Below are 27,574 nucleotides of genomic sequence, written 5' to 3'. Positions count from 1 at the left end.
TGTAGGGAACAAGGACAATTACCAATTTCCTCCCTTGGTGGGAACCCGTTCAAAAGTCATGCAAGAGGAAACTTACAGGTCACTAAAGTAATTAGGATTGTTAAAGTTCAGAGAGGCGAAAAGGTCAAAATGAGGAAGATGAGTTACTTCATCTTTCTTGGCACCACTGACCCAATTCAAGACCACCGACTCCATTCAGAGCACACACTACGCATGCTTAATGACATTTAAGCTCATTTCCATACGAAGCGGAGAATGGGAGGTGTTAATGTTATGAATATGCATTTGTATTTTGGATATTCATAATTTTTGTAAATAGAAAGCGCTGTGTTTGCTTGGATCAGGGCCCTGTGTCTTAGGGAGCTATCCCACACTGAGCCTGGTGCCAAATAAAACATACACTTTCTAACTCTAAACTGTTAAGAGAGTTTTTGTCTGTCTCAGTTGGATATCGATATTAGATCGATATCCATATTTTGGTAAATCAAGTGCCAGGAATGGTTTAGCCAAGGTTGATACAATCCTAACAGGACATTATCCCAAATTTCCACTGCTCTTCTCTTAAAAGGTACTCCCCCCCTGCTCCCAACAATATTCCTCTTCAAAATTATTTTAAAATCAAGGGCAAAGTCATTAATCACTCAAATATAAAATCTCCTGCCTTCCACAAGGAGATCTGAAATCCAGTGCAAGTTAATTTGTTGAGGTTTTTTGGTGTTTGTTCATTTTCTTCTCTAAATACACTCTGCGTTTAAACATTAACCCAAACAACCCCCTCTTAATTCCACCTTCCCTTTGTGGAAGATTTCAGCCTGTAATAAGACTTCAGAATTCCCCCTTTCTAGTACCATCTATACAAAATGAACCACACCATTTTCTATGCAGCTAAATTACTTCATTTCTAGGTCCTGGCAGATAAAAAGAGTAATTCATACCCATTTTTAAGTTAGTTTATAAAGAAATTTGAGCGGTTTGAAACTTCCAAAGTCAGTTTTCCACACTCATTCTCATCAAAAACGATTTGTATTTGAGGATGACAGCGAAAACTGAGCTCAGAAAGAAATCAAAACACCAACAACTGAGTCACAAGGAGACATACGAGCTCTGCTGTGGAGCTCTGCTGATTGTAGCATCCAAATGAGTTTTTACTTGAAACTCTGAAAAAAAGAAAGCCCTCAAGATGTTAAAGAAGGTTCTCTGAGGCCACATTATTTACATTTGATTAAGGAATGTCAGTTCTAGCAATTACACTGTGCACCAGGCCCATCCATGAAACTGTTATTTTTTAATGGACTGCCAGAAAAGGGGCTTTGTCTATTTAGAAAGCCTTTCATTAACTGCATTTCATTCGTTTTTAAGATTAATTTCTATGTCTGCATCAGAAGGTGGAAGGGAAAGAAGTGACAGCTGCCCTCTCCATGTGGCTACACCATAAAGCACAAATGAAAAACATGGAAATTCAAAGAGTTTATTATCATTTTTTAAAAAAATGAATCTGTGACTCAAGATCTCTCTCTTAAGCCACGTGCTAACAAAAGACATCTGAGCATCCAAAAAGATTCTTGGAGAGGAAGGTGACCAAAACCCACTCACCAAATTGGCCACAGGAATTTCCTTCTGCCACACCAATGCCAAAAAACCAGAAATTGATATTTAATATGTCCATTTTTAATGTCAGCACCCAGTGATGCCCTGAAATGCAATTACACAGGCAGCTCCTGGAGAGCCACGGGGTCACAAGGGAAAAGAACAGGAATTCTGCTTGGTGTACCCTGGGAAAGCCTTAGCATGTGGATAAAAAAGAGGAGTTTCAATTCCTACATGATATAATTAAGCACAGAGAGATGAAACTCTGCTTCTCCATCCACCTGCATGTTTTACACAAGGATTCTAAGCTTTTCCCCACAAGCAGTGAGGGGCAGAAGGCTCCAAATCTTGCACTCTGTGGTTCTCAGCTTTTTCCAGAACAGGCTGGGAGAATAAAAAGCAATTCCAGCCATCGAGAAAGGTTTCAATTGTTGGCTTTTTTTTTTTTTTTAATTTTTTTATTTACAGACTACTGGCAATTAATTTAAAGGCACCAGATAAAGGAGAAAAGAGGCATTTTCTAACTTGAAAGTATATAAACAGCTTCATCAGAACCCAATCTTTTAGGTACATAAACAGCTTCATCGGAAGCCGTTCTGCGAGTTACATAAAGAATCCTATTATGCCAAATTAATTCAATCTAACTAATTAGAGAGCAGGAAGTTCTTTCAATTATTTTATGTGCTGTCTGAGAAACACACTTGAATACGAGAGCAGATTTCATTAATTGCGGTTCATTATTCTCCAGATTAGTTACTAAACTTGCAGCAGAAGGTCAAAGACAGCAATTTTGTTCACTGCCACCACCTTGACTGGGATGTCTCTGCTTTTTTTTTGGTTTTTTGGAAGCTCCAGCAACCACTCTAAACAAGGGAAGATCACTTTGTGAAGATAATTTTGTGTGGGCTCACTTGCTTTAAGGTTGATGCCACTCTAAGCAATGGGCAGGACTGAAATAAAAAGCTGCTAAAAAAATTTAGAAGTGTATTTTTGTAATGACTGATCAGAACTGATCTCCTTTTTTACTGGCACAGGATCAGAGATTTGGTACCGCACCCACTTGGAATGGTCACGGTGAACTTAAATTCACTCCAGACTTGGATAAAGGTTCAGTCCTGCTCCTTTGGAAACTTGCTTTCCACGGAATCATGGAATCATGGAATATCCTGAGTTGGAAGGGACCCACCAGGATCATCCAGCCCAGCTCCTGGCCCTGCATCCCATGGCCCAAAATCCCACCCTGTGCATCCCTGAGAGTGTTGTCCAAACGCTCCTGAAGCTCTGGCAGCCTTGGGGCCGTGCCCATTCCCTGGGGAGTTGCTTCAGAGTGCCCCAGCACCCTCTGGGGGGAAGAACCTTTTCCCAAAATCCAACCTGGATCTCCCCATATCTCAGCTTTCAGCCAGGAAAGGATGATTTAGATCTTTCCATCCTCTCTGTCATTTCTATTCCTGAACCTCGCTCTCCCAAATTGTTGTTTAGAGCAACAAAACTCCAGCACTTCCCAGTTAAGGCTCAGATTCCTTTGGAATTAAACCCAGAAAGTCCTTTTTGGCTTTGCCTCCCCCTCGTACTTTTGCAGTTTACCACCCACTTCTCCCCCCTTGCATGTTTATTTATGTCCCCTGCCACTGTGCACTACAATTTTGTTCTCCCACAGAGCTAGAGGTGCTGTTCTGTATTCTCTGAGGCTCAGAAAGATCATTTTTGTGTCCCCTCCGTGGCGCAGTTTCTCCAGTTCCACAGGAATTCCTGGCTGCCTGCCTGGCTCTGGCAGGTGAGGGATGAGGTGCTAAAGCTGACGGCCTGGCAGTGACCCCCCGAGCCCCCCGTGTCCCTCAGCCATCCATCACCACCTCCAGCTCAATTCCTCTGCCCACATTTGCATCCTCAGGCCATTAGAAAGAAGCAGCACGGGAGATTATGGGATGGGATATTTATGATCTTCAAGCCAGGCTTGCTGCAAAGGCACCTCTTTATTTTTGTGCTGCACAGAAGAAGCTGGAGCTGATTCTGGGGCAATTCCTTCAGGTTTTCTCTCTCTCTTCTGTGCACCTTTCCTTAGGTTGGGATTAGGAAAAGGTTTTTCCCCCCCAAGAGTGGTGGGGCACTGGAACAGCTCCCCAGGGGATGGTGACATTCCCAAAGGTGCCAGAGCTCCAGGAATGCTGGGACAGCGCTCTCAGGGATGCACAGGGTGGGACTGTTGGGATGTCTGTGGAGAGCCAGGGGTTGGAGCAATGATCCCTGTGGGTCCCTTCCAACTCAGGATATTCCATGATTCCCTGGGATTGCTGGCAGCAGTGAAGAAGGCCTGGTTCCCTACAGATAGAGCACAAAAAATTTGTAAAACCTCTGAAACCAGGGAAGTGCCTTTGCAATACAACTGATTGGTTCCACTGCAAAACCTGAAAGCAGAGAATGATTCTAAAATTGCATTTTATTACACAGATCCAGTGGTCATGGAAAGCCTGGGTTGCTCTCCAGTGCAACCAAGCATTAAAGCATCCCACAGTCCTCTTATCATTTTAAAAACCAAAGCATTAATAGCATTTCCCCTCCCATTAAAAATCACTGAGATCACGACCTGGTTGACTTTCCATAGTAATGCCTAACATAAACTAAAATCTCATTAAAGAGATGTCTCTGTAGTTTAAAACTTGATTTCTAGACAAATCATCCACGACTGATCTTGAACAGGAAAGGAGTGGGAACAGGTGGTTAGACTAGAGGCAGGAAATTAGGCCTCGATTCTCCTCTCAGCTCTCACTGATTCACAGAGAATTCAAGAAGGTGTGAAAGGCTCTCACTGCAATTGTAAGAGCACCTATTTGCATCTTTCCACACCCAAATACCTTGAAAGAAAGCCACCACCTTCATTTTAATTCTCTACAGTTCATAGATGAGGGGGTTTGTACAATTCCAGCCTCAACAGCAAGCAAAAGGCAACACGAAAATGTGAAATGAATCCCCAGTCAAAAATATTTTAAATCTGCCTCATTCTTATTTGTGCTAGATGTGTCATAAGTTACTTTAAAAAATATTTAAGTGTTAGTGGATTTGGTTTTGCTCTATTTATTTAATATTTTACTGTATTTCTACTATGCCAAAACAACTTCCTGTGGTCTCGGGATGTTCTTGGAACAGCAAATTCAGTTGTAGCAAACAATAGAACAAAATACCTGGATCCAACCACAAAAAAAGAGTTATTCAGGGATTGTAGGGTTTGTTTTGCTGTGTTTTGAGGAAGATACTCTTTAAAATGTTTGTCTGCATGGCAAGAGTTGAGGAAAAGTCTGAGTTAAGAAGTGATGAGCTTCCAGAACTCCAGGCAAAGGAAGAGGATGAGAGCAGAGCCAGCATGGACAGAATGGACTCCCAAAAACTTTCACATGAGATCCGGCTCCAGATTCATCTTCACAGCAGTCTGTTGAACCTTCAAAATTTACTTTATAGGGAAATATTCCTTGATAAATAAACCACAGCCTCGCAAATGAAGGAGATTATATTATTTTTTATGGGATTCTCTATTTCATCTGGTGTCTTTTTAAAAGACAGAAGTGTTTTTTTCAGTCAGTTTGACCATGCATTCACTTCTGCTCAGAGCACAGAAGCCCCATCTGGAGCAGGTGGGAGCTCTGTAGCACAACACCCAAAAGAAAAAAAGGAAATCAAATGCTTCCCTGACACGTGGAATAGATAAAAATGAACAAAAGCAACGGCCCCAAGTAGACAGGAAAAGATGGTAAAAGGCGAGGGGTGGGAGGGGATGGGATATGAAATAAGGAATTAAAAATAGAATTACATTTTCCTCCTGGCAATACACAAACACCACTAAGTGCCCTTCATAAATTTCACTATTGTTGCTGCGAGTGGGAGGCCCATAAATCACACTGGGAGTGGAGCTGGCACCTGTAAAAAGCCAAGTGGGCTGAGTGTGTATCAATAAGTTCCAGCAGCTCCACTATCCCTGGACAGGATGGAGGGGAAGTGGATCACGAGGCTTTGCTGTGCCTAAAAGCTTGGTTTGCTCTGCAACAACTTTTATAAAACAGCTCTTTGCCAGCAAGTCCAGCAGCACTCACCAATATTGAATTTCGTGGGTGATTTAATGCTTTACCTGCTGTGCAAGGGGAGAGCTCTGCCTGCCTTTCTTCTCGTCTCTGACAGGGAAGAGGGACTTCAGCAGCTTTGGCATCTGAGGCACAAAGGACTTGACAGGACTCAGGTAGGAAGCAGCCAGGCTACCAATACCTGTTGGAAAAAAAATATTGAAATATGAAAACAGTTATTCTTTGGAGAAAGGGAAAAAAAACCAACCCAAAGCTGACCCAAAACCCTCTACAAAAAATGTAAAAACCTCTTCTTTCTAGTCTGAGATGGCTTCTATGGTTGAAGAATTATCCAAGGGAAAGCACTCTCTGAGAGCAGCTCAGCTTCTTGTGACACTCAGGAGCTGCAGTGACTTCATTTCTCTTTTAGGGAATTCTCTGAGCTGTAGGAGAGCTCTTACCTGGATCAGGAGAGTGGTTTTGCTGCCCAGAGCCCGGCAGGGAGGTACGAGATGGGCTAATGCCTCTACTGGAGTTTGTGGCACCTTGGGACACATCTTGCTGACTCTCCCATCGACCCTAGAGGAGAAAAAAGTTTTAATTTTCCAAGTTAGCACAACAGCAGGAGCACTGCAATCCTGACACACCCTGCACAGCCCCTCTGCCAAGCTCAGAGTGCCAGAGCTGAGGAAAGACCCTTCCCCAGGGGTGCTTTTAGTTGGCAGACCCAGCCCTGCAAAGATGAGCACCCTCAGCACCAAGGCACAGAAGAAGTTTATTTCCAGACCTCACAGCTGTAATATTTCACTCAGTTGTGCTGCTCTGTTTTGGAAGGTATGTTACAACCAGGTGAAAATAATATGGTGCTGTCTGCCCAAAATTCCTGAATATTTTGTGGATCTGCTAAGGAGTAGTGGAAGCAGTGTCAGGAAAAAGGGGTGAGGACAGAGCTCTGAACAAGACAAGTAATACAAGACCTAAAGGTTGGATGTTTGTGCCTGGAGTCAGAGAAAGGAGGAGTTGATCAGATCAAGAGGAAGCAGCTGTGGCACTGCCATGTTTTCCAACAGCCTGGAAAAGAGAAAGCTGGAATATCCAAGCTGTGGACAGCAGGAGCCACAAAAAGATCAGGACAGGTTAGGGTTTGGACCCATGGTTAGTGAAGATGAAATAAGATTATTTTCAGCCCTACAAGAGCCTGAGGCAGATGAGGAAGAAACAGTGACAGAGAAAAGAGCAGCTCCTTTGCTTTCCCAAGATCCCAAGGCTCTCTGGTTGGGTTTTCCCATGGATCCCACACACCATTCTGCACATGAGGGTGATTTCTCTTGCTTTTAAAAAGGTCCAAAACTGTGGTTTTGGAACTTTCCTCTCAAACTCACAGCTAGAAACTGGCTCGGTGACAAAGCCTCCTGGCTAACAGAGATTAGAATCCCCAGGCCACTCTCTCCCATCAGCATGTGAGTGTCAAGAATCTACGTGGCAAAATCCATTTTTTACTAATTCTCACATCTTGATAGGTAAAATCATTCACAGGTTTGTCTGATTACTCCAAGTGACTGGCCAGGGTCTCTGCTGGAAGTTTCATGTGGATGCAGGACAGGGTTTGGTTTTGCTTCACCAAACTGGATGTGCAGAGCTGGAAGGGAAACCAAAATTCCATGGGGTTGTCCTGACAACGTCTGAGGGAGGCACACATGCAATGCCTGCCAAAGCAGTTCCTTCTCATTTACTTCATTTATAGGAGACCTGAGGGCAATTCAATACCCATTTATGAGTCTCTGGGTCAAAAAAGTCCAGTCTCAGACTCTTCAAGGAGTCTCAGGGTCTTGTGGGAAAGTGTCGTCCTGTTCAGGTGGCAAAATGTTCTCAGGACGAGCTTGCAAAGCTTCTCCTTTCCATGACCAGAGGTTGCAAGGACAGGATGGTGCAGCCAAACTGATACAAACTGAAGTTTGATACTATTTTGTATGTGTGTGTTTGTGTGTGTGAAGAGTTTTGCTGTGGCTGGTGCAACATCTGGATTTTATTGTACACCTGAATTTTCCTTGTGTTTTAAAAGACAAAACAGGAAGAGAAATACTTCCACAGTAAAATGTGCAGGGAACATACTAAAAAGGAGTTACAAGGGATCGATGGACCTGCTGCATCCCAGACTGTAAGTTTCCAGTATTTTTTCCTGGAGGAAGAGGGGGAAAATGTGCCTTTTCAAGAAGCTTCCCACTGCTGGATGCAAGGAATTAAAGTGACCTTGAACATAAAAGTGACAGGCAGCCGAACTAATCTTAACTGGAACTTGAAGTCATGAATGTTTCACAAATAATAAATAAGCCAGGATAGGAGGAATAGATTTCTCCAATGGGTTGAAGGTCACAGTGAGCAGCCCAGGGCAGGAATCATTTCCATTTGGATCTATAAGTCAGTCCCAGGGAAGCTCTCCTGCTTTGAATAGCAAGTAACCTTCACTTGGGCAGAGCAGGACCTGTCCTCAGCCCTCCTGCTCCAGGTACACTCAAGTGCTGCAGCTGGGAAGTCAAATTTGGGATACCTGATGGATGTCTGAGGTCACTGAGGCAGCCATCCTGAATGTCAAGCTGATGGAGCCCAGGCTGGGAGCAGCAGGGGTTTGTTTAGTCTGCTACTTTTGAGGACTTTGGTGTTCAAGCCCTTCTTGAAAGCTTCCTGCTCTGCCCATGCCTTAAGCCTCCAATTCCAGCATTATCTTTGACCTGACTCATTTATGTCTTACACAAGTCCAAGAGTCACGTCTGAGGCTGGAAACCTCCACAAAATGCTTCCATGAAACCATCTTTCCTACTCCTCATCCCCAAACTCCTTCACTTTTTTGGCTTTTGTGTTTCTATTAGTGCAGGTTTCTCTCCCAGGTGGCCTTACCATGTGCAGAGATTAATAAAGAACAGAAAACTCCAAGCAAACAGCACAAGACTCAAAATAATCTTGAAATATTGGTTTTGTTGCCTCCTGGCCTGATCTGCCATCAGCCTGGTAGATGCTGGCACTGGATGAGGAAAAAGAGCTATGGAAGGGTGGGAAGCATCTGAAAGCTTCATTTTTGGAGAACATAAAGCTTGATTAGTGATCCTTTAGGATCTTGGGATAGTGATCCACTTAAAGACACAGGGATTAAGGTGACACATCTTGAGCCAAGCCTAAGTGCTTCTGGAGAGCACAGAGACAGAAGAAACAGAACGAATATTACAAATTTAAGGAGTATTGTAGCATAGTAGAACAGGGACTGAATGCAGGTGAAGAGCAACTAAATCACTTTCTGAGTCATGATCTGTTGAATCACAAGTGCCCTTCACTGACTGTTCCAAGAAAAAAATGATTTCAGGCAAATATCTTGACTTTCTAGCCCCGTTTGGGGAATGCTGAAAAAATGCAGTAGGAACGAACCAGCAGAACACTTTCAGAATATTCATCCTGTAAAGAAAGAATGGCAACATTTGGTGACTTTTCCCATAGGAAAAGCCTTTTTTATTTTTAGGACCTTTTGGAAGTTTTGTTTCAGCCTTGGTACTACGGAAAACTACATCTTCTAAATAATTTTAAGTATTTTGCCAGGCTAAATAAAAAGAAGGTCCTGAGAACAGGAATGAGTAAAAGATTTGTGCGACTGTTTATTTAAGGCATGTTGGGTTTTTTAATTACACTTGCACTGGGGAGAGTGCAAAGATCATCATTTTAGCCTGAAGGTCAGATTTGTGACCCTCAACTCAAGAGATGACAACAAACCATCAAAATTAGGTTGATCAGGGCAACAGGTGGAGAAACATATGGAAAAGAAAATACTGGAGACAACTGGAAGTGTCAACTATTGTGCACAGGGAATTCATGCATGATTTTACTAAGCTGGATTGAAAGATGACCCATCTCAATCTCAATAAAATAAAAATAAAAAGAACTATTAACTACATCAACTTGATGAAGTTCCCAAGTTTCCCACCTGGACGTCATCCAGCACCCTCCCATGCTGCTTTGTGCATTCACCAACTGCAACGCAACAAATTTAAAGTCTATTCTTATTATTATTTAAGTGCTGTGAATCTTTTCTCTCTCAAGAAGGGTGGTGAGAGAAAGAGAGGAAGCTTGTAAATCATTTGCCCAGAGGAGTCATCATTTCATGAATATATTTGGTCTCTGCCAAGTGACCAAACAGAGGTCAAGTGATTTAATTTAACAAATCAAAAGTAGCCACCAGAAGAATGCAAGTCCCTTGATGTGTTTTAATGCAGAGCTGTTTATAAAGCGGTTTATTTTTATAACACCTTCTCCTTCTTCTCCTCTGCCTTCTCTTCTTTCACACATCCTCCATGAAAAACCCCAGGGAATTTATTTCATGCACAAAACCTTTAGGGCAGGTAGGGATCATCACTGCCTAAGTCATCTGGAGGCTTTTACCTGACAAATCTTTCCTTGAAGTTGACAGACCATTAAAATGCAGCCACTGGGTAAGAGAAATGAATAGTTCTTGTGTTTTATTATTTCAGCAGTTCAGAAAAGGCTTAGGAAAAGGTGACCACATAGCACTGGAATACAAGCAAACAGCTGGGACACACAGCTGGGACAAAAGGCACTTGTTCTCATGAACAGCAGGATTATTCAAATTCAATCTACACAGTAATCAATTTGCTGAAATAAACTCTGGTTCCCAGAAAAAAACTGAAGGTTGAATGGCACCATCTTGTCTTACTTAGATTTTGAGCTACAAATACTGGACAGGAAGGACTGGAAGGACAACTGTCCAAGACAAAATGGTTCTTGTCAGAGGTGTTTTAAGAGCAACTTGTGACATTTTTCACCAATATGTGATTTAGTCTGATCTGTAAAACACCCCAGAGATGCCTGCCATTCATTGTGCCTCTGATTCATCCAGTTTAGTTAACTCAGTTTTTAAATTGGGTGTCCAACTGAATTAAATTAAATTAAATTAAATTTCCAACAAAAGCCCCCTCGAACATGAAAATTCATCCCCTGTATCTGATATCAGCACTCAGACACTCAATACCCCTGCATCACCTGACAAGTGCTGATGTGCAAGGAGAAATCAAACTCATCTCACTCTCCCCTAACCACATCTGCAGTGATAACAGCAGTAAAAATTGCCTTTTTCTCATTTAAGCAAGCAGACAGAACCCAGAGGTGGGCCCACGTGCAGTCCTGCTGACAACATGAAAGTCCATAAAACTCTTATGAAGTAAATTCAGAAAACAGCTCCTTGCCTTCTCAGCCAGCTGGGGAGGCTTCATCTCAGGAGTTATTAAAAATTCCCAATGCTGGCTTAAATGTTTCCCAGGAATACACAGCTCAGTGTGAAGAGTCATCCTGCTCCCTGGAATCCCTCTGTGCTGTCACCACCCCGGGATATTCTTTCAAGGTGGTTTTTTTCCCCCAAAATGCACCAATCCCACACCTCTGCTCCAGTCCTGGAGAAGGACTTTTCCACGTCTTCAGGAGGGTGTGACCACCCATCCATGTTTTTACTAACAAAGTCTGCAGGATGAATCCATGCCCTAATTCTGGAAACTTTCAAGCTGCCTGTTGTGGTTGCACTGACACCATCTTTAATTCTTATTCCAACTCATACAATATTCTTGTTTGCTTGTTTCATATTCCTTTTTTTTTATTATTTTAACAGAGGAATGAGCCCTGGCTCTTCTGAGTGCTGAAGAATGGAGCAGCACCCACATTCCAAACTTTACCAGCACGGATGGTGCTTGACACAGAGGGATGAGACTCAGGAGCCCTTTCCACAAAGCTAAAAAATCCATGGTAAAGGCAGCAGGAATGCAAGGGATAACAGAGAGAGATAATCAGAAAGAGAAATAAAGTAATGGAATAAAAGTTAAGGAGAGGAATATTCTGCAATGTGCCAAGGGCTTCCATCAATATTGTGCACCCAGTTCAGGTGCTGTTACTGTCCTGTGACTGCTGTTTCCTGTGATACAACAAATAACTTGTTTGGGATTGGCTTATTGTAATAAACAACACCCAATTCCTGGTAAAATAACAATGAAATGACAACCCATGACTGCTGGAGAAGATTTCTTTGCCACCAAATTTCTCATCAAGGGACAAAGACATCCAGCTTAGCCAAAACTCTGCCTTATCAAGCCACTCTCAAATCCTTCATGCTAAAAAATGGACAGGACTGATCTCACCAGTGAGCTTTGTGATGTTTAAGGGACGTTTAAGGATCTGTTATTATTTCATTCAGATTACAAAAGCTTTTGCTCATCTTCCTACGGAAATGGGATCACTGAATGACAGAATAGCTTGGGATGGAAGGGTTTGAAGATCACCTAATTCCACAGGGCAGGGACACTTCCGCTAAGCCAGGCTGTGCCAAGCCCTGTCCAGCCTGGCCTTGGAACCAGAGATCCATTTAAAACCAGAAATTCCCGGCTGGGGAGGTTGCACCTCCACATCCTGAGGAACAAGTGCCTTGGATTGAAGCTCACTGCAAGCAAGGGGAGCAGCTCCACCACCTCAGCTCCACATTCCTGCAGCACAGAGTCTCTGTCAGCAACTACAACCACAGCCAAGAGCAGCAAAACCTCATGCAAACCACTGCCAGTAACTCCAGTTAACCAAAGCTTGGGAAAGGGGGTCATTCCTCTGAGAGCACCAACACAAAACTAAGGACAAGCAGGTTTTCCATTGGCCCAGTATTATTTTAAAGTCATTTGTTCATAGAAATCAAGAGCTGCCCACACTGAACTATAAAAGCCATAAAGCCTGAGCAAGATTTGGGAGAAAGTCTTAAAAGTTTATCTCATCTCCAGGCTAATATTCCCCGGCAGATATTTAGATACTTGCTTGCTTTCATGTCTATTTTTTCAGCTGAGAGGGGGTTGTTTCTTCTGAAATGACTTCACCCTGTCCAAAAATCTGTGAGAAATGGCCCTAAACAGCTCCAGCTCTGTAAGAACCCATCAGATGCACCCAAGGAGAAAGTTCTCTGCTTTGTACCAGTTCACGCTGCATTAATGACAGGATTTCAATGGAAAAACTCGTTTGCTCTGTGCTATGCAAATGAGGCACCACCAGCAGCATCTTCAAAGCAGGAAATAAAAGCGTGTGAGTGAGCAAAATCAACTTTATAGTGAGATAAAATTATTATCCCACTCATTAGGTGGACCTAATGCATTACCTCTGCTGGGACCTTTGGGCTCTGAAATGTGCAATGAGAGAAATCATTGAGGGGAAGGAAGGAGAAAAACAGAAATCATTAAGAATCCTAATCTTTAATTCTTGCTTTAAAAACCCCTTACAATATTGAAACATCCCACAGTTCTCTCCAAACAGAAGTTGCTACAAACACTTTATCACCTGCATGTATTTTAGCATTCTCTCCATGGATCAGATGTAGCAGATTTAGCAACCAATGCTGGAGCACTACATCAAAATTCTATTATTCTGTGCAACTGCATTATGCATTAAAATGCCTTGTCACCACCAGATTCTCCCCCTCAAAATGACTCCACGCTTGCTGGGCAGAATATCTATCAGGAGGAGATCCTTCAGCTGATCTAGGATTTGGAAAATAAGCTTAAATTTAATTTTTCACCTCTTAAAGTAATGCTTTGGGTCTATACTGGTGTTTTTAAGGAGTGGAATGGGCTGAATTATCACCCACCACAAGTTTAGGACCACTGGACGGTCGCGGACTTTTTCTCCACAGGCTTTTATTCTGTCTAGAGGTGGACTTGAACTAAAACAGGGACCCAAATCTCTTCCTTTCTCCCAGAATTCTTCCCTCCACCCAGGTGAAAGCTTTGGAAGAGCTGTAAAGCTGGACAATGCTCCTGAGCATCCCACAGGGGCTGGGACAAGGAAGACCTGGGAACTTCCCCAGAGAGGTCCAGAGCAGCACATCCAAACCTATTTCTGTGCCAGGAGCAGTCTCAAGGATCCAGGAGCACATGGGGTGCCCCATTTTTCACAGATATTTCCCATTTCTGCTCCTAATCACTGGCAGAGTGGAGTCACTTCCTTTTTTTTCCTACTGAAGTTTTACCAGGAGATCTGCAGATACTCACCCTGTTACTGCTCAGGTTATAAGGGGGAGCTAAATCCTGGCGGCTTGCAGAAAGCTGGAAGAGTTAAAAGAAGCAGAATTATTTCTTAACAAGAACTTTAAAAAATTCCTAACTATGCCTCTTCACTCATAAGGCTGAAAAGGAACAGTTCTGTGGTTAAAGGAGAATTAAAATCCAAGAAATACAAAGTGAAATTTTAATTCTTGACCTGGGAGGAGCCAAAATTTGACACTAGTTTGATTACCAGTTCTATCAAATGATTTCTTTCCAAATTTTGGGCAGCAGAAGTCTCATTTTTCTTTTGCACAACACTGGTGCAAAGCTTAAGTTCAGCAAATACTTGCAACTTGCTTTCAAATCTTCTGAAGAAAAAGAGAAAAAAAAATTCTTCAACTTGGAAAGTAAATGAAAAATCTCCAGTGCTCAGGGAAAAAAAAAAAAAAAGAAAAAAAGCAAGTTCTTTTTATGTTGCTTTTTCAGATAATGTGGATTTAGGGACTTGCCTGTATGATGAAAGCAGCTGGAATAGGGGCAGATTTTGTCTGCACTTTGCAATTTCCACACTCAAAAATGAGCACAGGGGGGTGAAAAGGAAGGAAATTCACTGCTCTATTCCATGATTCCAGCACCTGGGAATAAAGAGTGGAGCTGCTGGAGATGCCAGCAGGGAAAACTCACCCGATTCACGTTGGGGGAGCTCAGGCTCCTGCGGTAGAGTTTTCCTTTTCCCATCAGCTGCTCCTTTACAGCAACTTCCTGCCAGTCACAGAGAGCAAAACAAAGAAAGTAAGTGTATTTGGCAAGAATTAAAGTTCTGATCATCCCAGGATAGCTTTGTCTATACAAATAAAATGTGGCACAGGCTGCTGTCTGTAAAGTTCACATGGCTAAAATTATGAATGGATAAATTTTAACATCTGGTATTTTGCTGATTGGCACATGTAGGATTTTGCATCTAGTCCTGATTCTAGGAGATGACAGAGATGCAAAGACTGAGACTCTCTTTCCTAGCTGAGCTCCTATTTTAATCCTTTAAACTAATTATAAATGACAGGGAACTTGCTTTCAATATTTAAAGTGCATCACTTCCCCATGAATTTATAGTGGGCAGGCACAAGCTTCAGCTTGTTTTGCATAACTTTTCTCTTTGTGCTTGCATAATTTATATCCAGGAGAACAATTTTCAATAAATGTTTTTCTCTCCTATATTTTTCCTGGTAAACAGATCAAGTTATAGCACTTAAAATTAACCCGATCAATGTCTTTTTTTTATTGGCAGGATGGCTTTGGTGAATTCGAGGTAGAATGTGGGCAAAATGACAAAAATTCTACTGGCAATTCCAGAAACTATTGCTGAAGCTTCAGAAAGCAGAAGTTAAGGCCACTCAACTCCTTTTTCTGAACCAGAATTAGCAATGAACAGCCTTAAAACCAAACCAAGCGTCCCAGAAGTGTGCCCTGAACAAAGAACTCTCAGCCCCACCCATGCTGGAGCTGAGCGAGGACATCCCTGCTTCCGTGGATCTTTGCCATAGGTTTTGGGAGGCTGAGGTGTGCATTGGAGTGGTTTTTGGGGTTGTTTGGCAGTTTGTGTGCACTCAGGAGGGTGTCTGGACTGCTCCCACTGTTCTCAGGGCATTCCCTGCTGCAGCCCTGGAGCCAGACCTGGCGCAGCCGGTCCAGGGTGAGGATGTTCTCCACGGCCAGGACGCTCCGCAGGTACTTCTCAATGTAGGCTTCAGAGTCAGCTGAAGCTGCATCTTCCACGTTTGCTGCCATCCTGGCCAGTGCCTCCCGCTCCTCAGCCCCCTGAGCATCCTGGGGAGATGAAATGAGATGGCAGCCTGTTAAAATAAACCCAACATCTCCCACATCACTCCCGGAGAAAGCGCACTGTTACACCACGTGGCACCAGTTCAGCACTGCTTGTCCTTAAGCTCAGGGGAAAATGAGAACCATGGAATCATGGAATAGTTTGGGCTAGAAGGGACCTTAAATTCCATTCCACCCCCTGCCACAGGCAGGAATACTTTCCACCATCCCAGGTTGCTCCAAGCCCTGTCCAAGCTGGCCCCGGACCCTTCCAGGGATGGACAGTCCAGAACCTCTCTGGGCAATCACTGCCTCACCACCCTTAGAACAAAGGATCTCTTCCTAATATCTATTCAAAATTTCTTCCTAATACCCAATCTAAGATTCTGATCCAAAGAAACACCCTGTGCCATGCAACCTGCACGGGTGCTCCTACCACTGTCACAGACATCTCAAGCTGTACGTGGTTATTGTTTTGAGGCTTTTTGGGTTCTTTCTGAGAGTCTCACAGAGAGATGTTGCCATTAATTAGCAAAAGGGCTGCATTCAGATATTTCATAATTAAAAAGTGCTCAAGCACATTTGGGGCGTTATCTAACCTGAGAGGAAAACAAAATTTCAAGTGAGCTGCAGGAAGAAAAAAAATAGAACATTGCTTGAGAAGCATTTCAACAGAGAGTGCAGAATGCAGCAGAACACAGAAGAGCCAGGCAGCAATCAGAGTTTTGGCTCTTCATGTGTTAATGTTTTCACAAGTGCTCAGATAGAGCATCTCTTTGGAAGGAAAGGATTAGCATCTAACTGGGAAATGCTCAGGAATCAAGAGATGCATAAAGACATTACTGAGAAAAAGCCACTTTGTTATTTTTTTCCACAGATTCTTGTGCTCTCCACAGCAGGCACTTCACCTGCCCATTTTTCCTCCCTCTTTTTCCCCCCTCTCCCTTCAAACTGTCTCTTCAAGGACCTGAGCAAATAGATGCTCACTCAACAAAATACACAGTGACACTGATAAGACAGAGGTTGCTGCTAAGTCACAGCGTGTAAAGGAATGGGCTCCATCTTTTACAAACCACAGCTTATCCTGGAAGCAGCAAGAGCCAGAATGCTTAAAATGAGGGGGAAAAGCACAAAATTAGAGGCTCTTGGCCAATTTGAGACACTCTTGATTTCTTATTCACCTCTGGAATGTTTGAGACTATCTCAAAAGTGATGCCACAGCCAGGGATGGAACTTCGGGGGGACATTCTTCGGAGGAAACTCTGTGCAAAACCCTGTGGGGAGGAAACAAAGGGAAAACGTGGATTAACAGATTCCAGCTGAAATAAACACAGTTCACAATTAAAGAAGCCCAAACTCCAACCAATAAATATGTAAGAGCCAAAGATTTTAACTTGGAGAAAATAATTCACTTGCCTCTATTGTAGATACAGAGAAGGATTCACTTCCTTCCTTGCAAGGTGACTGTTTCACCAAGCATCAGCTGCTTTTAGAGGTGTTTCTTTTCCTGACAGAGCCCTAGGTGACTTGTCTTGAATATTGACAAGTACAGACATTAAATTCTTGACCAAAGAGATCGTTATGAGGAATGATTTAAGGGGCATGGTCATTGTTTATGCTGACTTGGCGCCTTGCAGGGTTAAGAACCGGACTGTTGAATTAATGCAGAGATGAGTCATTCAAAGATGCTGCTGAGACAAACTCCCAGGAAAGGTTATTGACAGGGGTTTTTAGAAAAACAGCAAGAAAGCCAAAGATTCTGTGTCAAATGAAAGTAAAAACCAGCATTGACTAAATCTGTAGAAAACAGAATTGATGAAGACTTCACATGACTGTAATTATTGGCACGTTTAATTTATCTGTTCAATACAGTCTCCCATTCCATATGACAAAAAATTCACTGTTCTTCCCTTGCTGAGAAAAAGCTTCTGCCTGATGGAAGCACCAAGAACTGGGGTTCTACTCCCAGCATGGGGAGCTGCCTGCAGGGTGTCTGAGTGTAACCACACCTCTTCTCCTTGCTCTTGCTTCAGATTTTAACTACAGATGTGCAACCAGAATAACAATCCAGGCTTTCTGCTTTGTCATTATCACTGCCAGGGGAGGCTAGGTTCTGAGACAATGCTGAACAAACTCCTTCCTCCCCCATCGTTCTCAGGATTTATACTGTTCTCAGGGCATGATGCTGCAAATGGAATGACAACTTCACTGCCTGCCATTTACCAAACACCCTGCTCCCACCTACACATTATTGTAAGAGCACCAACCAGAAATCATAAAGGACCAAGAGTGATTAACTCTGGTGAATTAACACAAGGGATGTCTCCTCCAACTATTCCTAGTTGATTTCTAAATATCTGTAGCTGTAAATAGAAAGGGTTAGCAGCAATGTGTGAACTTAATACAGGACTAGGGAAACACACAAGTTCCTTTATGCAAAATACGAACTCTGAGCTCACAAGAAATTAACTCTTCCCACTTTTCCCAGTGATAAACCACTTAGGAGTTAATAGAGAAATAACTAAACTTCTTACACTTAGATGCCACAGAGCCTTACAAAACAAGCTGTGTCATCACCCACAATACAAGGGATACCAGGAAAACCACTTGGAAGCTCAAAGCCTTGCTGGCCTCTGCTGATACGGCGCTTCCATCCAGGCTGAGATGAGGGAGAGACAAGGAAATCTGAGTCCTGGGAAGTGGGAAGGGCTGCAGGAGCTGTACCTGTCTGCCATAAACGTTGACACAGATGCGCTTGCGCAGCACCAGCTGCATCTCTGCAGGGTGGCTGAGCTGGACAGTGGCTCTGACAATCAGATAAACCCTCTCCTCTGCCGCCGTCCCCTTGCTGAGCTGGATGCAGTCGTGGACCGTGGAGTCCCACGAGGCTTCTGCTTTCACCTGCAAAAGGGGAAAAAAATAAAAATAAATGTATCCTCTAATAAGCATAATTAGGTGTATAATTAACTGTAATTAATTAAGCATAATTAGCAAAAATACATAATACATAAATTTTGAGAGTCAGCTTCTCCGTTTCGCTCTCTGTGAAGAAAAAATCCCCGCACTTTAGAAGAGGCCATTTAAAAATCAAGATCAGTTTGCCAAATGAAGATGTTGGGATTAAAAATGCCAACTTGCTCAAACTCTGGAACATTTCCTCTTGAAAAAAGAGCTTTGAATACCCAGGATCATTGCAAATAAATTATAAAATATGCAGAAGTGCAGGACCATTTGGCCTAATTTATTAAGATAAACCAGAGAGCAACAGAGATTGCAGTGGAAATCTTCCATCACACCACAAAAATTCTCCTGTTTGTATTTCAGAAATAACTTTGCTGAAGCATTTCTAGTAATACAGTAAAAGCTGGAATTTTTCTTTTTGCATGTTAAAATGTAAGTATTACTGAAGATTGAAATGGTTTATCTTCAAGCCATAAACTGGCCTGGTAGCCAAATTTCCAGGCTTTAAAAACAAATCTGGACCAAAAAAAAACCCACCTTAACAGAACTATCAGGAATAAAGCTCCTCTAAAAATAGAGGAAGAAATAAATTTCAGAGAAAGGAGCAAAATTTCAAGGAGTAGGTCAGATATTCTAAACCTAACAGCAAAAATTAGAAACCAACAGTTGTGAAGTTCTAGAACTCTTGAGTTATGTGGCAAAATGGAGGATAATGAGTGTAACAATGCAGAGGTAAAAATGTTAACAATTCAGACTGTTTGGTTTTTCAGCTGGGGCTTTTGTACTCTAATTTGCTCAGGGGTTTTGCTTTGCTAAACACAAACTGAATCCCAAGGTTTCAGAATGCCTGGATTTGGATGAAGGAAGATCCTTGAGTTTTACTGTTTTCCAAATCATGGTTACACTCCTAGTGAATATTCCTTGAAAACAAAGTTGCTCACAGAAGAAACAAGTGCTGTACCATTTCTATGACATATTTGATGCATTATTTTCACATGTGGATATATAAAAAGAACAATTTAAAGACTAAAATTCCTTGGTCTGCAGCTTCTCTTACCTCACTGTCATGATGCTTCACAATCTGCAGCTCAAAGAATTCCTCCTCCTCCTCTGCCACCAGAGTAGCATCCCAGCCTCCTGCCTCTGGGTCATCCAGGTTATCCTGGGAGCTGAAGTCATCAGCTACAAACAGGAGGGGATGAGCAAACACAGGGTAATCACCCCTTTTAAAAAACATCCAGCAAGTCATGAATTCACATTTTCATCCCCAACTCCCCAGCTTGGCTACTTTGACTTCACCTACAAAATTAAAGTTCCTGCATTGTTCCACTTCAAAAAAAAAATTCCCACTTCTCAACAGAAAGTGTGCACAAGGATTTGGGGCACAGACTCAAACGTGCCTAATAAAGGGCAGGAAATCTCCCCCCGTGGCAAACACGCCCTCCTTGCCCACAGGTGGATTTGCAGCACTGAGCTCACTTGGCATTAAGTGTGTGGTGGTGGTAAAATAAGCTGCTGCCTAAACAGAAAACACCCTACTTTTAGATCATGATGTAACAAACCCTTAATCTGGGTTTAGAGAAGCTCAACCTGTCCTGGCTGGAGTTATGAATTATTAACCAGCTCCTCTCTGAAGCCATTGGATCCACGGATGTGCTGTCCCAGGTGGACAAACCACCAACGTGAGGAGATTGCAGCCCAGGTCTCCTCACAACAGGCTGAGTGTCAGCTCCCCTTCTCACCTGACACTGCTCATCCAAAAGTTAACCCTCTAAACATCCTAACAAGGATTTATTCAGCTGATTGCTCCCACACTGCTTTGGGGCTGCCACTTTCTTGGTTCCAATTTCCCATCTTCTGCAGGAGCATCTGACAAATACATTGCTCAAACACATTGCTCACACTGGATCTTGTGGCGGGATGTACTAAAACACGGGATTATTAAAACCTGTGGTTCCTTCCATACATAACACTGTGGATTTTCAAACATTAAGCAGCATGTTCCAGGAAAAATGGGCACTTCTCCAATTAATCCACCTGCCATCCCAGGCTTTTATTAATTTTAGGAGCTTGCTTCAATTCTGTAACATTCATTGGCTGGACAAAGTCTGTTTTCAAAGTACTCTGTCATCTTAAGAACCACTTACCATTCAAGTCAAGGAATATAACAGGAATGTGAGTTTCCATACCAGCCACAGGAGTCCTAAAATGCAAGACAAGGACAACAGTGGCATTTAAAGTAACAGAGATTTACCCAGCACATGTCCCTGATGATCCAAACCCCCACGACATTGCAATCAGTCTGCAATTTTTAGCCAGACTATTGATAACCCTGGCAAACCTCTTTATTTTAATTTACTGCTGCAGATTCCAAGAGACTCAAATAAATTGGTATTTCTTTTATACCAGCTCTCTTAGAATTATTATCTTCTTTGACCTCTGCTTTCCGAAATGTTTTCTCTTTCTTAAATGCTAACAGCAAAATTAAGTTTATTTACTCTGACAGACACATTAATGAAATGCAAACCCCTCTACTTTAGTGATGGCAGGGAAAATGGGGAAGAGAGAATCAGAAAAGTCAGTCTCAAGGTTTTTAAACTAATACTGATGCTGCCTCTCCACACAGTTATTACTCTTTCTTACAAAACACACGTTTCAAGAGCCAAAACTGATGAATTTATAGTGAGTAATAGCAGGCTGGCATCTTATGTAATATATAAAGTGCTTGAATCATACTGAACATTTCCTCTGGGGCAAATGTGTGCAAACCAGATTCTTCCTGGAGCAAGTTTCCTGCAGCTCCACTGTTTTCAAACCTAATGAAACACATCAATGTGAAAGCTGCTGTGTTTCAAACAAGAACTTGATCTTTTTTATGTTTTAGAAGCTCTGACAAACTTCAGCTTAAAACTCCATGACAGTCAATTCCATCAATAAATCCTGTTAGATGTTTGCTCGGAGAAGATATTCAGGAAGTTGCAAGCAACTGAAGATGAGGTTTGAGGTGAAACAACCCTGACTCCTTATCTGCAGTTGTTGCTCACAGCTGATCCAGCACAGCAGCCTCACTCTAGTGCTCTCTACTATTTTTAATGCTCAGAAAATCACATGGAACACTTGCTGACTAAACAGAGTTTGTTCTCACACCAGGAGCGCAACAAAATGCTCCTGGAGATGCAGTTTTATGATGAGGGGGCAGCTTTTAAGTGAATGAACTAGGTAGTTAACATATTAGCTAATTTTTTTAAATGGCGAGTCCAGTGGTAATAAATATTGATTCCTTTTTTCAGAAGGTTATAATTACACTCTGATCAATAACAGTATCGTTTACTAAACAGCACTTCTGGATTTCAGAGACACAACCTGATAAAATAATTTAAGCAAGAGGCCTAATTTTAACAACTTTGCTCATGCAGGGTACAGAGGCCAGACTGAGGCAAAAAAAATGGCCACAATCCAAAGCCAGGAATGGGCTGTGCATCATTTTTACATTCCTCCTATGGGAATGGATGTTCCTACCACTCTGCAGGAGCTCCAGGGATCCCACTGCCAGCAGAAGGAACCATCACAGCATTCCTTTCCTCCGTCAGGGTCAGCCTCATCTCCAAAAGCTGAGCCTCCCGATCGGCATCGTCTTCTGTTTTATCTGGAAGCAGGATGTCAGTCAGGACAGCAGAGCAGTTCTGAGTGCTTCTGGCAGGTGGCAGTGATTCTACACCTCCCATGACAGAATAAACCCCGCTCTGCTCACAGTTCAGCACACGAAGAAACACCCCAAAACAAACAAACAAGTTCATAAAGTCTTCTCCAACTTTAATTTCACCCCAAAAAATTACTGCTGAGTTCAGAGATTCAACTCTCCATTAACTTCTTCTCTAAATTTGACAATATATTAAGATTAGAAGTGTGTGCACATCTCTCAACCTTTTACTGTTATTACTTTTAACAGCATTTCCTTACCAGGCTTCCCCACGAGTTTCTGCAGTTGCTGGTCAAGGTACTCCTGGCGCTTTGTTAAGGCACAGAGCCACTTCCGACGGAGCCTCTCCAAGTCCCTGTCCTGAAAAGGGGGAAAAAAATCACATTAAATATTGCCCCAGGAAAGCCAAGGTTTCCTTATTGTGGCTTGCACATCTCCTCAACCCTTCTGCTCGTCCTACACCCAAAGAGAAAAGGAAGACAGAGCAGACACATCCAAACCCTTCAACTTCCCACATCTTATGTGAAGTATTTTTGATTGCCACCTCTTTAGCTGTTTTTCTGTATTACCCAACTGAAAAAAACTTCACTTTATGCAGTTCTTTGCCCCCAAGCTACTCTAAAACTCACTAACCACTGGAGCTGGAAAGCCCAGTCCTCACCACTCCCCTCAGTGCTTAGCAGCCTCATGTCAGGAACCCATCCCTGCCCCACACCATCCCACTGTCCCCAGTTATGGCATTTGAAAATGAACCTTTTAAAATAATTTTTCTCAAGCGCTCATGTCCTTTAGAAAACCCCCCAAAACACCTCATGATCCTTAAGAACATTCAGTTCCTCCTCTAACATGGTTTAATCTGAAAACTTCTGCATTTGTAAGAGAGAATTTAACATTTTTACCTGATAACTGTCCATTTCATCCTCTTCTTCCTAGGTGAAAACACACAAAACCATGCCATTATTTTTTTTTTTTTGATAGCAGGAAACACTGAATGCAGAAGGTGTAACTAATTTAAGCAATATTAACAGTGTTACAAAGAAGTCTGAGCGTAGCAATGGCATGGTCACAGAACTAAAACACACTGACACCCCAAAGATTAACAGCTAAACACCAACCAGAACGATCCAAAAATTATAATGGAAAAATTCACAGCAATGTAACTATTAGAAGTCTTAATAATGGAAAGGAAGTGGAATACAAGAAAGAAACAGGAGAAACAGCTTAAAACCTTTTGATCCTGGACAACAAAGAAAAATGCTCTGTTTTACCTCTAAGACTTCAGAGTGTTCCAGCAAGTGCTGAAAAATCAAAGTCTGCTACAGAATTCCAGAATAGTTAAGGCTGGAAAAGATTTTTAAGATCACCAAGTCCAACCATCAACCAGCGCCACCACCATGGTCAGCACTGAACCTCAAACATTTTTTTTTAACACTTCCAGGGATGGGGACTCCATCCCTGCCCTGGGCAGCTGTGCCAGGGCTGGACAGCCCTTTCCGTGAAGGAATTGTTCCCAATATCCAACCTGAACCTCCCCTGGCACAGCTTGAGGCCGCTCCCTCTCATCCTGTCCCTGTTCCCTGGGAACCCCCCTGGCTGCCCCCTCCTGTCAGGGAGTTGTGCAGAGCCACAAGGTCCCCCCTGAGCCTCCTTTGCTCCAGGCTGAGCCCCTTTCCCAGCTCCCTCAGCCGCTCCTGGGGCTCCAGATCCTTCCCCATCTCCGTTCCCTTCCCTGGACGTGTTCCAGCCCCTCCAGGTCTCTGTTATCATGAGAGGCCCAGAGCTGCCTCCAAAACTGAGGTGGTGTACAAAGGATCGGAGGTAACTTTGCTGCAAAGGAGAAGAACTGTAAAAATGTGCTGTAATTATTGGGGAATTAGAACAGCAGCCACACCAGGAGTGACAATGGAGACCTTCAACCTTTTATTCCCATTATTTTCTGATGGCAGACATCACCTTTAGTTCTCGACCTTCATCCCTAACAGAGCCACTTGCAATGAGCACAACTGCCCCTCCTCACAGGGAATGGAAAAGGAATGAGGGCTGCAATCCTCAAGGAGTTATTACTTACCTAGTTAAGCAATAACGAGCCACCAGAGCCTACTTCTGTACCTTAATCATGAAAGCAAAAACTTAGCTAAGCTAAAATTAAAAAGCTGCAGAGAAGAGGCATTTCCTCAGTTCAAGGTCTTTAGAAAATCTTTCACATTCCAGAGATATCTGATTTACCTGAGATAAGAGAAATTATAATAAGGGGACTAAAAATCCAGGTGCTCATGTCCAAAGCCTATTGTAAGCAACAGGTCCCACAAAACCTGGTTTTCAATGGCCCTTTCCCAGGGGGGTTATCAGTGTCAGGCACAACCCACTGGTCTCTCTCAAGTAGAGTTTAAGCCTTTTTTCTTGACAGAATGTTCTATTTTGGGGATTGCCAGCTCTGTGGGATAAGGCTGGAACTGGTCAGTGGATCAGGAATTCACTGGGGAAGAAACAGGATGAGGCAGACAGGATGCTCCCCTGGGAGTTCTCCCTGTAAAACAGGCTAAAAAGGGCACTTGTGGGTTGTAGGTCAAGGAAAAACTGCAAGAATCAATCATTCTGTCCTAGGAGAGAAACTTGCTCCATTCAGGAGTTTCCTGGCTTTACAGGAAGGAAATGTGGGTATCAGGGGCTGCAGGCAGAGCCAGCAGGAGCATAATGGGGAACAACAGGAATAATCTGCCAGGATGCTGCTGGAAAGGTGGAAAAAATTCCCCTTTTTGTACCTCTGACACCCAGTGGGAAAGGACTGCTCAGGTTAGGGGACAACAAAAACCCCAAATACTTCAGAGCTCAAAGGAAAAGCCATCCTGATTAAGCAGAAAAAGGGGAGCAGACATGGATTGAATCATACTCTGACAAGAGGGACATTTTGGGACATCTCCTGCTTTTCCATTTAGCTGGCCACTTCTCAAGCAGGGCAGCAAATCAAACAAGTTCAGAGACTTGTTCTGCTGCACCAGATTTCGGCTTTGCCAGCTCCAGGGAGTGACTGAATTTTCATTTATCTGTTGGGGGAAAGGTCAAAGTGCACCAGAAACTCACAGGAGCACTGCAAGAAGATAATCCCCAAAAAGAGATGGATACACTGGCAGTTGAACACGAGGTGTGTGAGGTCGTCAAACAACTGCCCAACATTTACTGTGGGCCACAACTGGTTCATGGAATTCTAGCATTTGTAACTGGACACTATTTGAATAAATGTTCCACTGGTTTATTTTAGTTTGAATTTTTAATTTGAGTACTTTTAGTTTATTTTTATTTTGAATACTTGAAATCGCTTTCCATGTCTAATATTTGAAGTAAAATCTACAGGAAAATCTCCTAATGAATTTTAGGAATGTTTGTATTTTCTTCTCTTCTTTGGGTGGTGTGTTAAGGCTGTGCTGCTTGATAGGAAAAAAAAGCCCAGCCAAAACCTGAAGAGACACAGAACATCTTAATACTGTTACTTTTGCCATGGAAAATGATTCCCTTTATGTTTTACAGCTCTTGGAAACAGCTGACAGCAAATATTCAGAATTTTACCTGGTAATTTTGTGACTTGACGTGTTTTATTTGAACACAGCCAATGCCAACAGATAATATGGATTCCTCCATCAGTGGCAAGGTCCCAGATTCCTGCACAGATTTCACTTCAACCTGGATTCGTCGAGATTGCCCCTGTCCACAAGAACAATTCGAAATGCTTGTTAAAAAAAGAGGGAATATAAAGTGCTGGAAGTTTAATTCCAGAGAGACCTCTACTGGCAGCCACTGGCAAGGAATATTGTGTTCTTACTTTGGGAAGAACGAAGTGGTGCAATCCCAATGACCCAGTGCTCAAGAGATTCCCCCTCCTGTTGCAAGGATTTATATTTACAGAGAAAAGTTTAGCATTCAGCAACTGCCCAGTTTGTCCTCCTGTTGCAAGGATTTATATTTACAGAGAAAAATAAAAGTTTAGCATTCAGCAACTGCCCAGTTTGTTTTCTGGAGGTTTTCAAACATACACTGAAAGGGTTTTCATTTTAGTATTTCTGAAGGTGGAAAATAGGATCTCCTCCCCATCTACAAAAGAGGAGAGCAAAGAGCTACTGGAATTTCAGTGAACTTTTCCTGACTCTGCCCTCCTTGGCTGAAAATTCTGACCTACTGATGGTATCAGTGCAGCAAAGCAACTGCTCTTTAATAAAACTGTAAGGGGGAAAAAAAAAGGAAATTAAAAAAAGAAAATTAAAATAAAATTCAAAGGAGTTGGTGATGTCAGAGGAGCAGCCTGTATCCAACTTTTACTGATTCCTCATGTTCTTTGGGCAGTAGCTTATCAATAGCTCATCATTTAAAAACGTGAGCTGGTCAGTTAAGCATTAACAATTTAAAGCAGGTAGAATTCAAAGAACAAAGGAGTGCCTGGCTGGAAGGATCACATAACGGGGAACTCTGGACCTCTTTAAAAACTAATGAAGTTCAGTGGAGACTGATGTCCCTTCTGCCAGGTGCTGGCACAGGACAGGGCACAGGACAGAGAGGTTACAGGGAAGGCTTTGATCACACCTTTAAGCTGAGTTTTGCTCTGTCTCCCACTTTACATCTGTTTTCCTCAACATCACTTTTGCACCTAAGCTTGACACCTCCTTGGACACCTCAGTCATCCAAAGAGAAGCTTCCCATGTGCTTTTTGCACAGCTGGAATCCTGCCCGTGCCACCTCACCTGTCTGAGCTGGAAGATGCCTCCTGTGCTGACATCCCTGGCAGGGGTCACCTCGACTGGGCAGTACTCCCCGTTCTCATTCAGCTCCAGGATCTGAACCCACAGCTCCACTTTGCGGGTCACCTCGCTCCACCTGCAGAACAAGTCAAGTACTGGGTTGTTTCTTTTGTTTGGTTGTTTTTTTCCCCCCAGAAAAACAGAATTAAAACATCAAAACACTGAGCTCAGGCTGCAGATTGAAGCAGCAACAATCACTGCAATAAATGCACCATTTGTGAGCACACAGGTACCAGCTGTGCAGTGCTTCTACATTTTCCTGACAGCTGTTTTAGTCAAACACCAGAAACAAGCCTTTTCCTGATTCCAATACAAACTCCAATTTCACATTTAAGCTCTGGTCTCAATTCCTGCCACAGAAGCCCAGTGTTGTCAGGGCAATCACATTGAGATGGGAGACAGAAGAATGAAATATGACACTGTCTCACAAGCTCTCAAGATTCAGAGCTCTCTCCTGACCTTCATCATCTCAGTGCCTTCTCTCCAATTCTTCCCAGAGCTTAATAAGGAACAGCCAGTTTTGTAGAACTTCAAAATTAAGAAGGACAGAGGTGCTCACTACTCGGCTATCAAACATAACTCACTATTTCAGAGCATCCTTTTCCCCTTTGC

At 42.8% G+C, this 27,574-nt stretch overlaps 1 protein-coding gene across 5 annotated transcripts in view; it reads right to left on the bottom strand.

Annotated features, from left to right (window-relative positions):
- Positions 1-27,574, bottom strand: part of KIF13B (kinesin family member 13B) — a 119,281-nt gene that overhangs the window by 12,899 nt on the left and 78,808 nt on the right. For 2 of the 5 annotated variants that reach the window (XM_017730847.1, XM_008631034.2), the window contains exons 24-38: positions 26,906-27,038; positions 25,740-25,874; positions 23,075-23,104; positions 22,436-22,535; positions 21,995-22,121; positions 20,623-20,678; positions 19,533-19,657; positions 18,239-18,415; positions 16,696-16,788; positions 15,368-15,520; positions 14,381-14,458; positions 13,703-13,756; positions 12,814-12,834; positions 6,101-6,218; positions 5,708-5,841 (exon numbers count right to left, since the gene is read on the bottom strand). In XM_017730847.1, coding sequence (XP_017586336.1) covers positions 5,708-5,841; positions 6,101-6,218; positions 12,814-12,834; positions 13,703-13,756; positions 14,381-14,458; positions 15,368-15,520; positions 16,696-16,788; positions 18,239-18,415; positions 19,533-19,657; positions 20,623-20,678; positions 21,995-22,121; positions 22,436-22,535; positions 23,075-23,104; positions 25,740-25,874; positions 26,906-27,038 — 1,534 coding nt within the window. Of the gene's footprint in view, positions 1-5,707; positions 5,842-6,100; positions 6,219-10,061; positions 10,108-12,813; positions 12,835-12,861; positions 13,193-13,702; positions 13,757-14,380; positions 14,459-15,367; positions 15,521-16,695; positions 16,789-18,238; positions 18,416-19,532; positions 19,658-20,622; positions 20,679-21,994; positions 22,122-22,435; positions 22,536-23,074; positions 23,105-25,739; positions 25,875-26,905; positions 27,039-27,574 lie in introns of those variants that run through there. The other 3 variants (XR_001860904.1, XM_017730848.1, XM_017730849.1) reach the window with 3 other exon arrangements.

The sequence above is a fragment of the Corvus brachyrhynchos genome, unplaced genomic scaffold, assembly GCF_000691975.1.
Source record: "Corvus brachyrhynchos isolate BGI_N302 unplaced genomic scaffold, ASM69197v1 scaffold203, whole genome shotgun sequence".
In the NCBI taxonomy this organism is placed as follows: Eukaryota; Metazoa; Chordata; class Aves; order Passeriformes; family Corvidae; genus Corvus; species Corvus brachyrhynchos.
The sequence above is the reverse complement of the archived record's forward strand: the minus strand, read 5'-3'. Positions and strand labels throughout refer to the sequence as shown.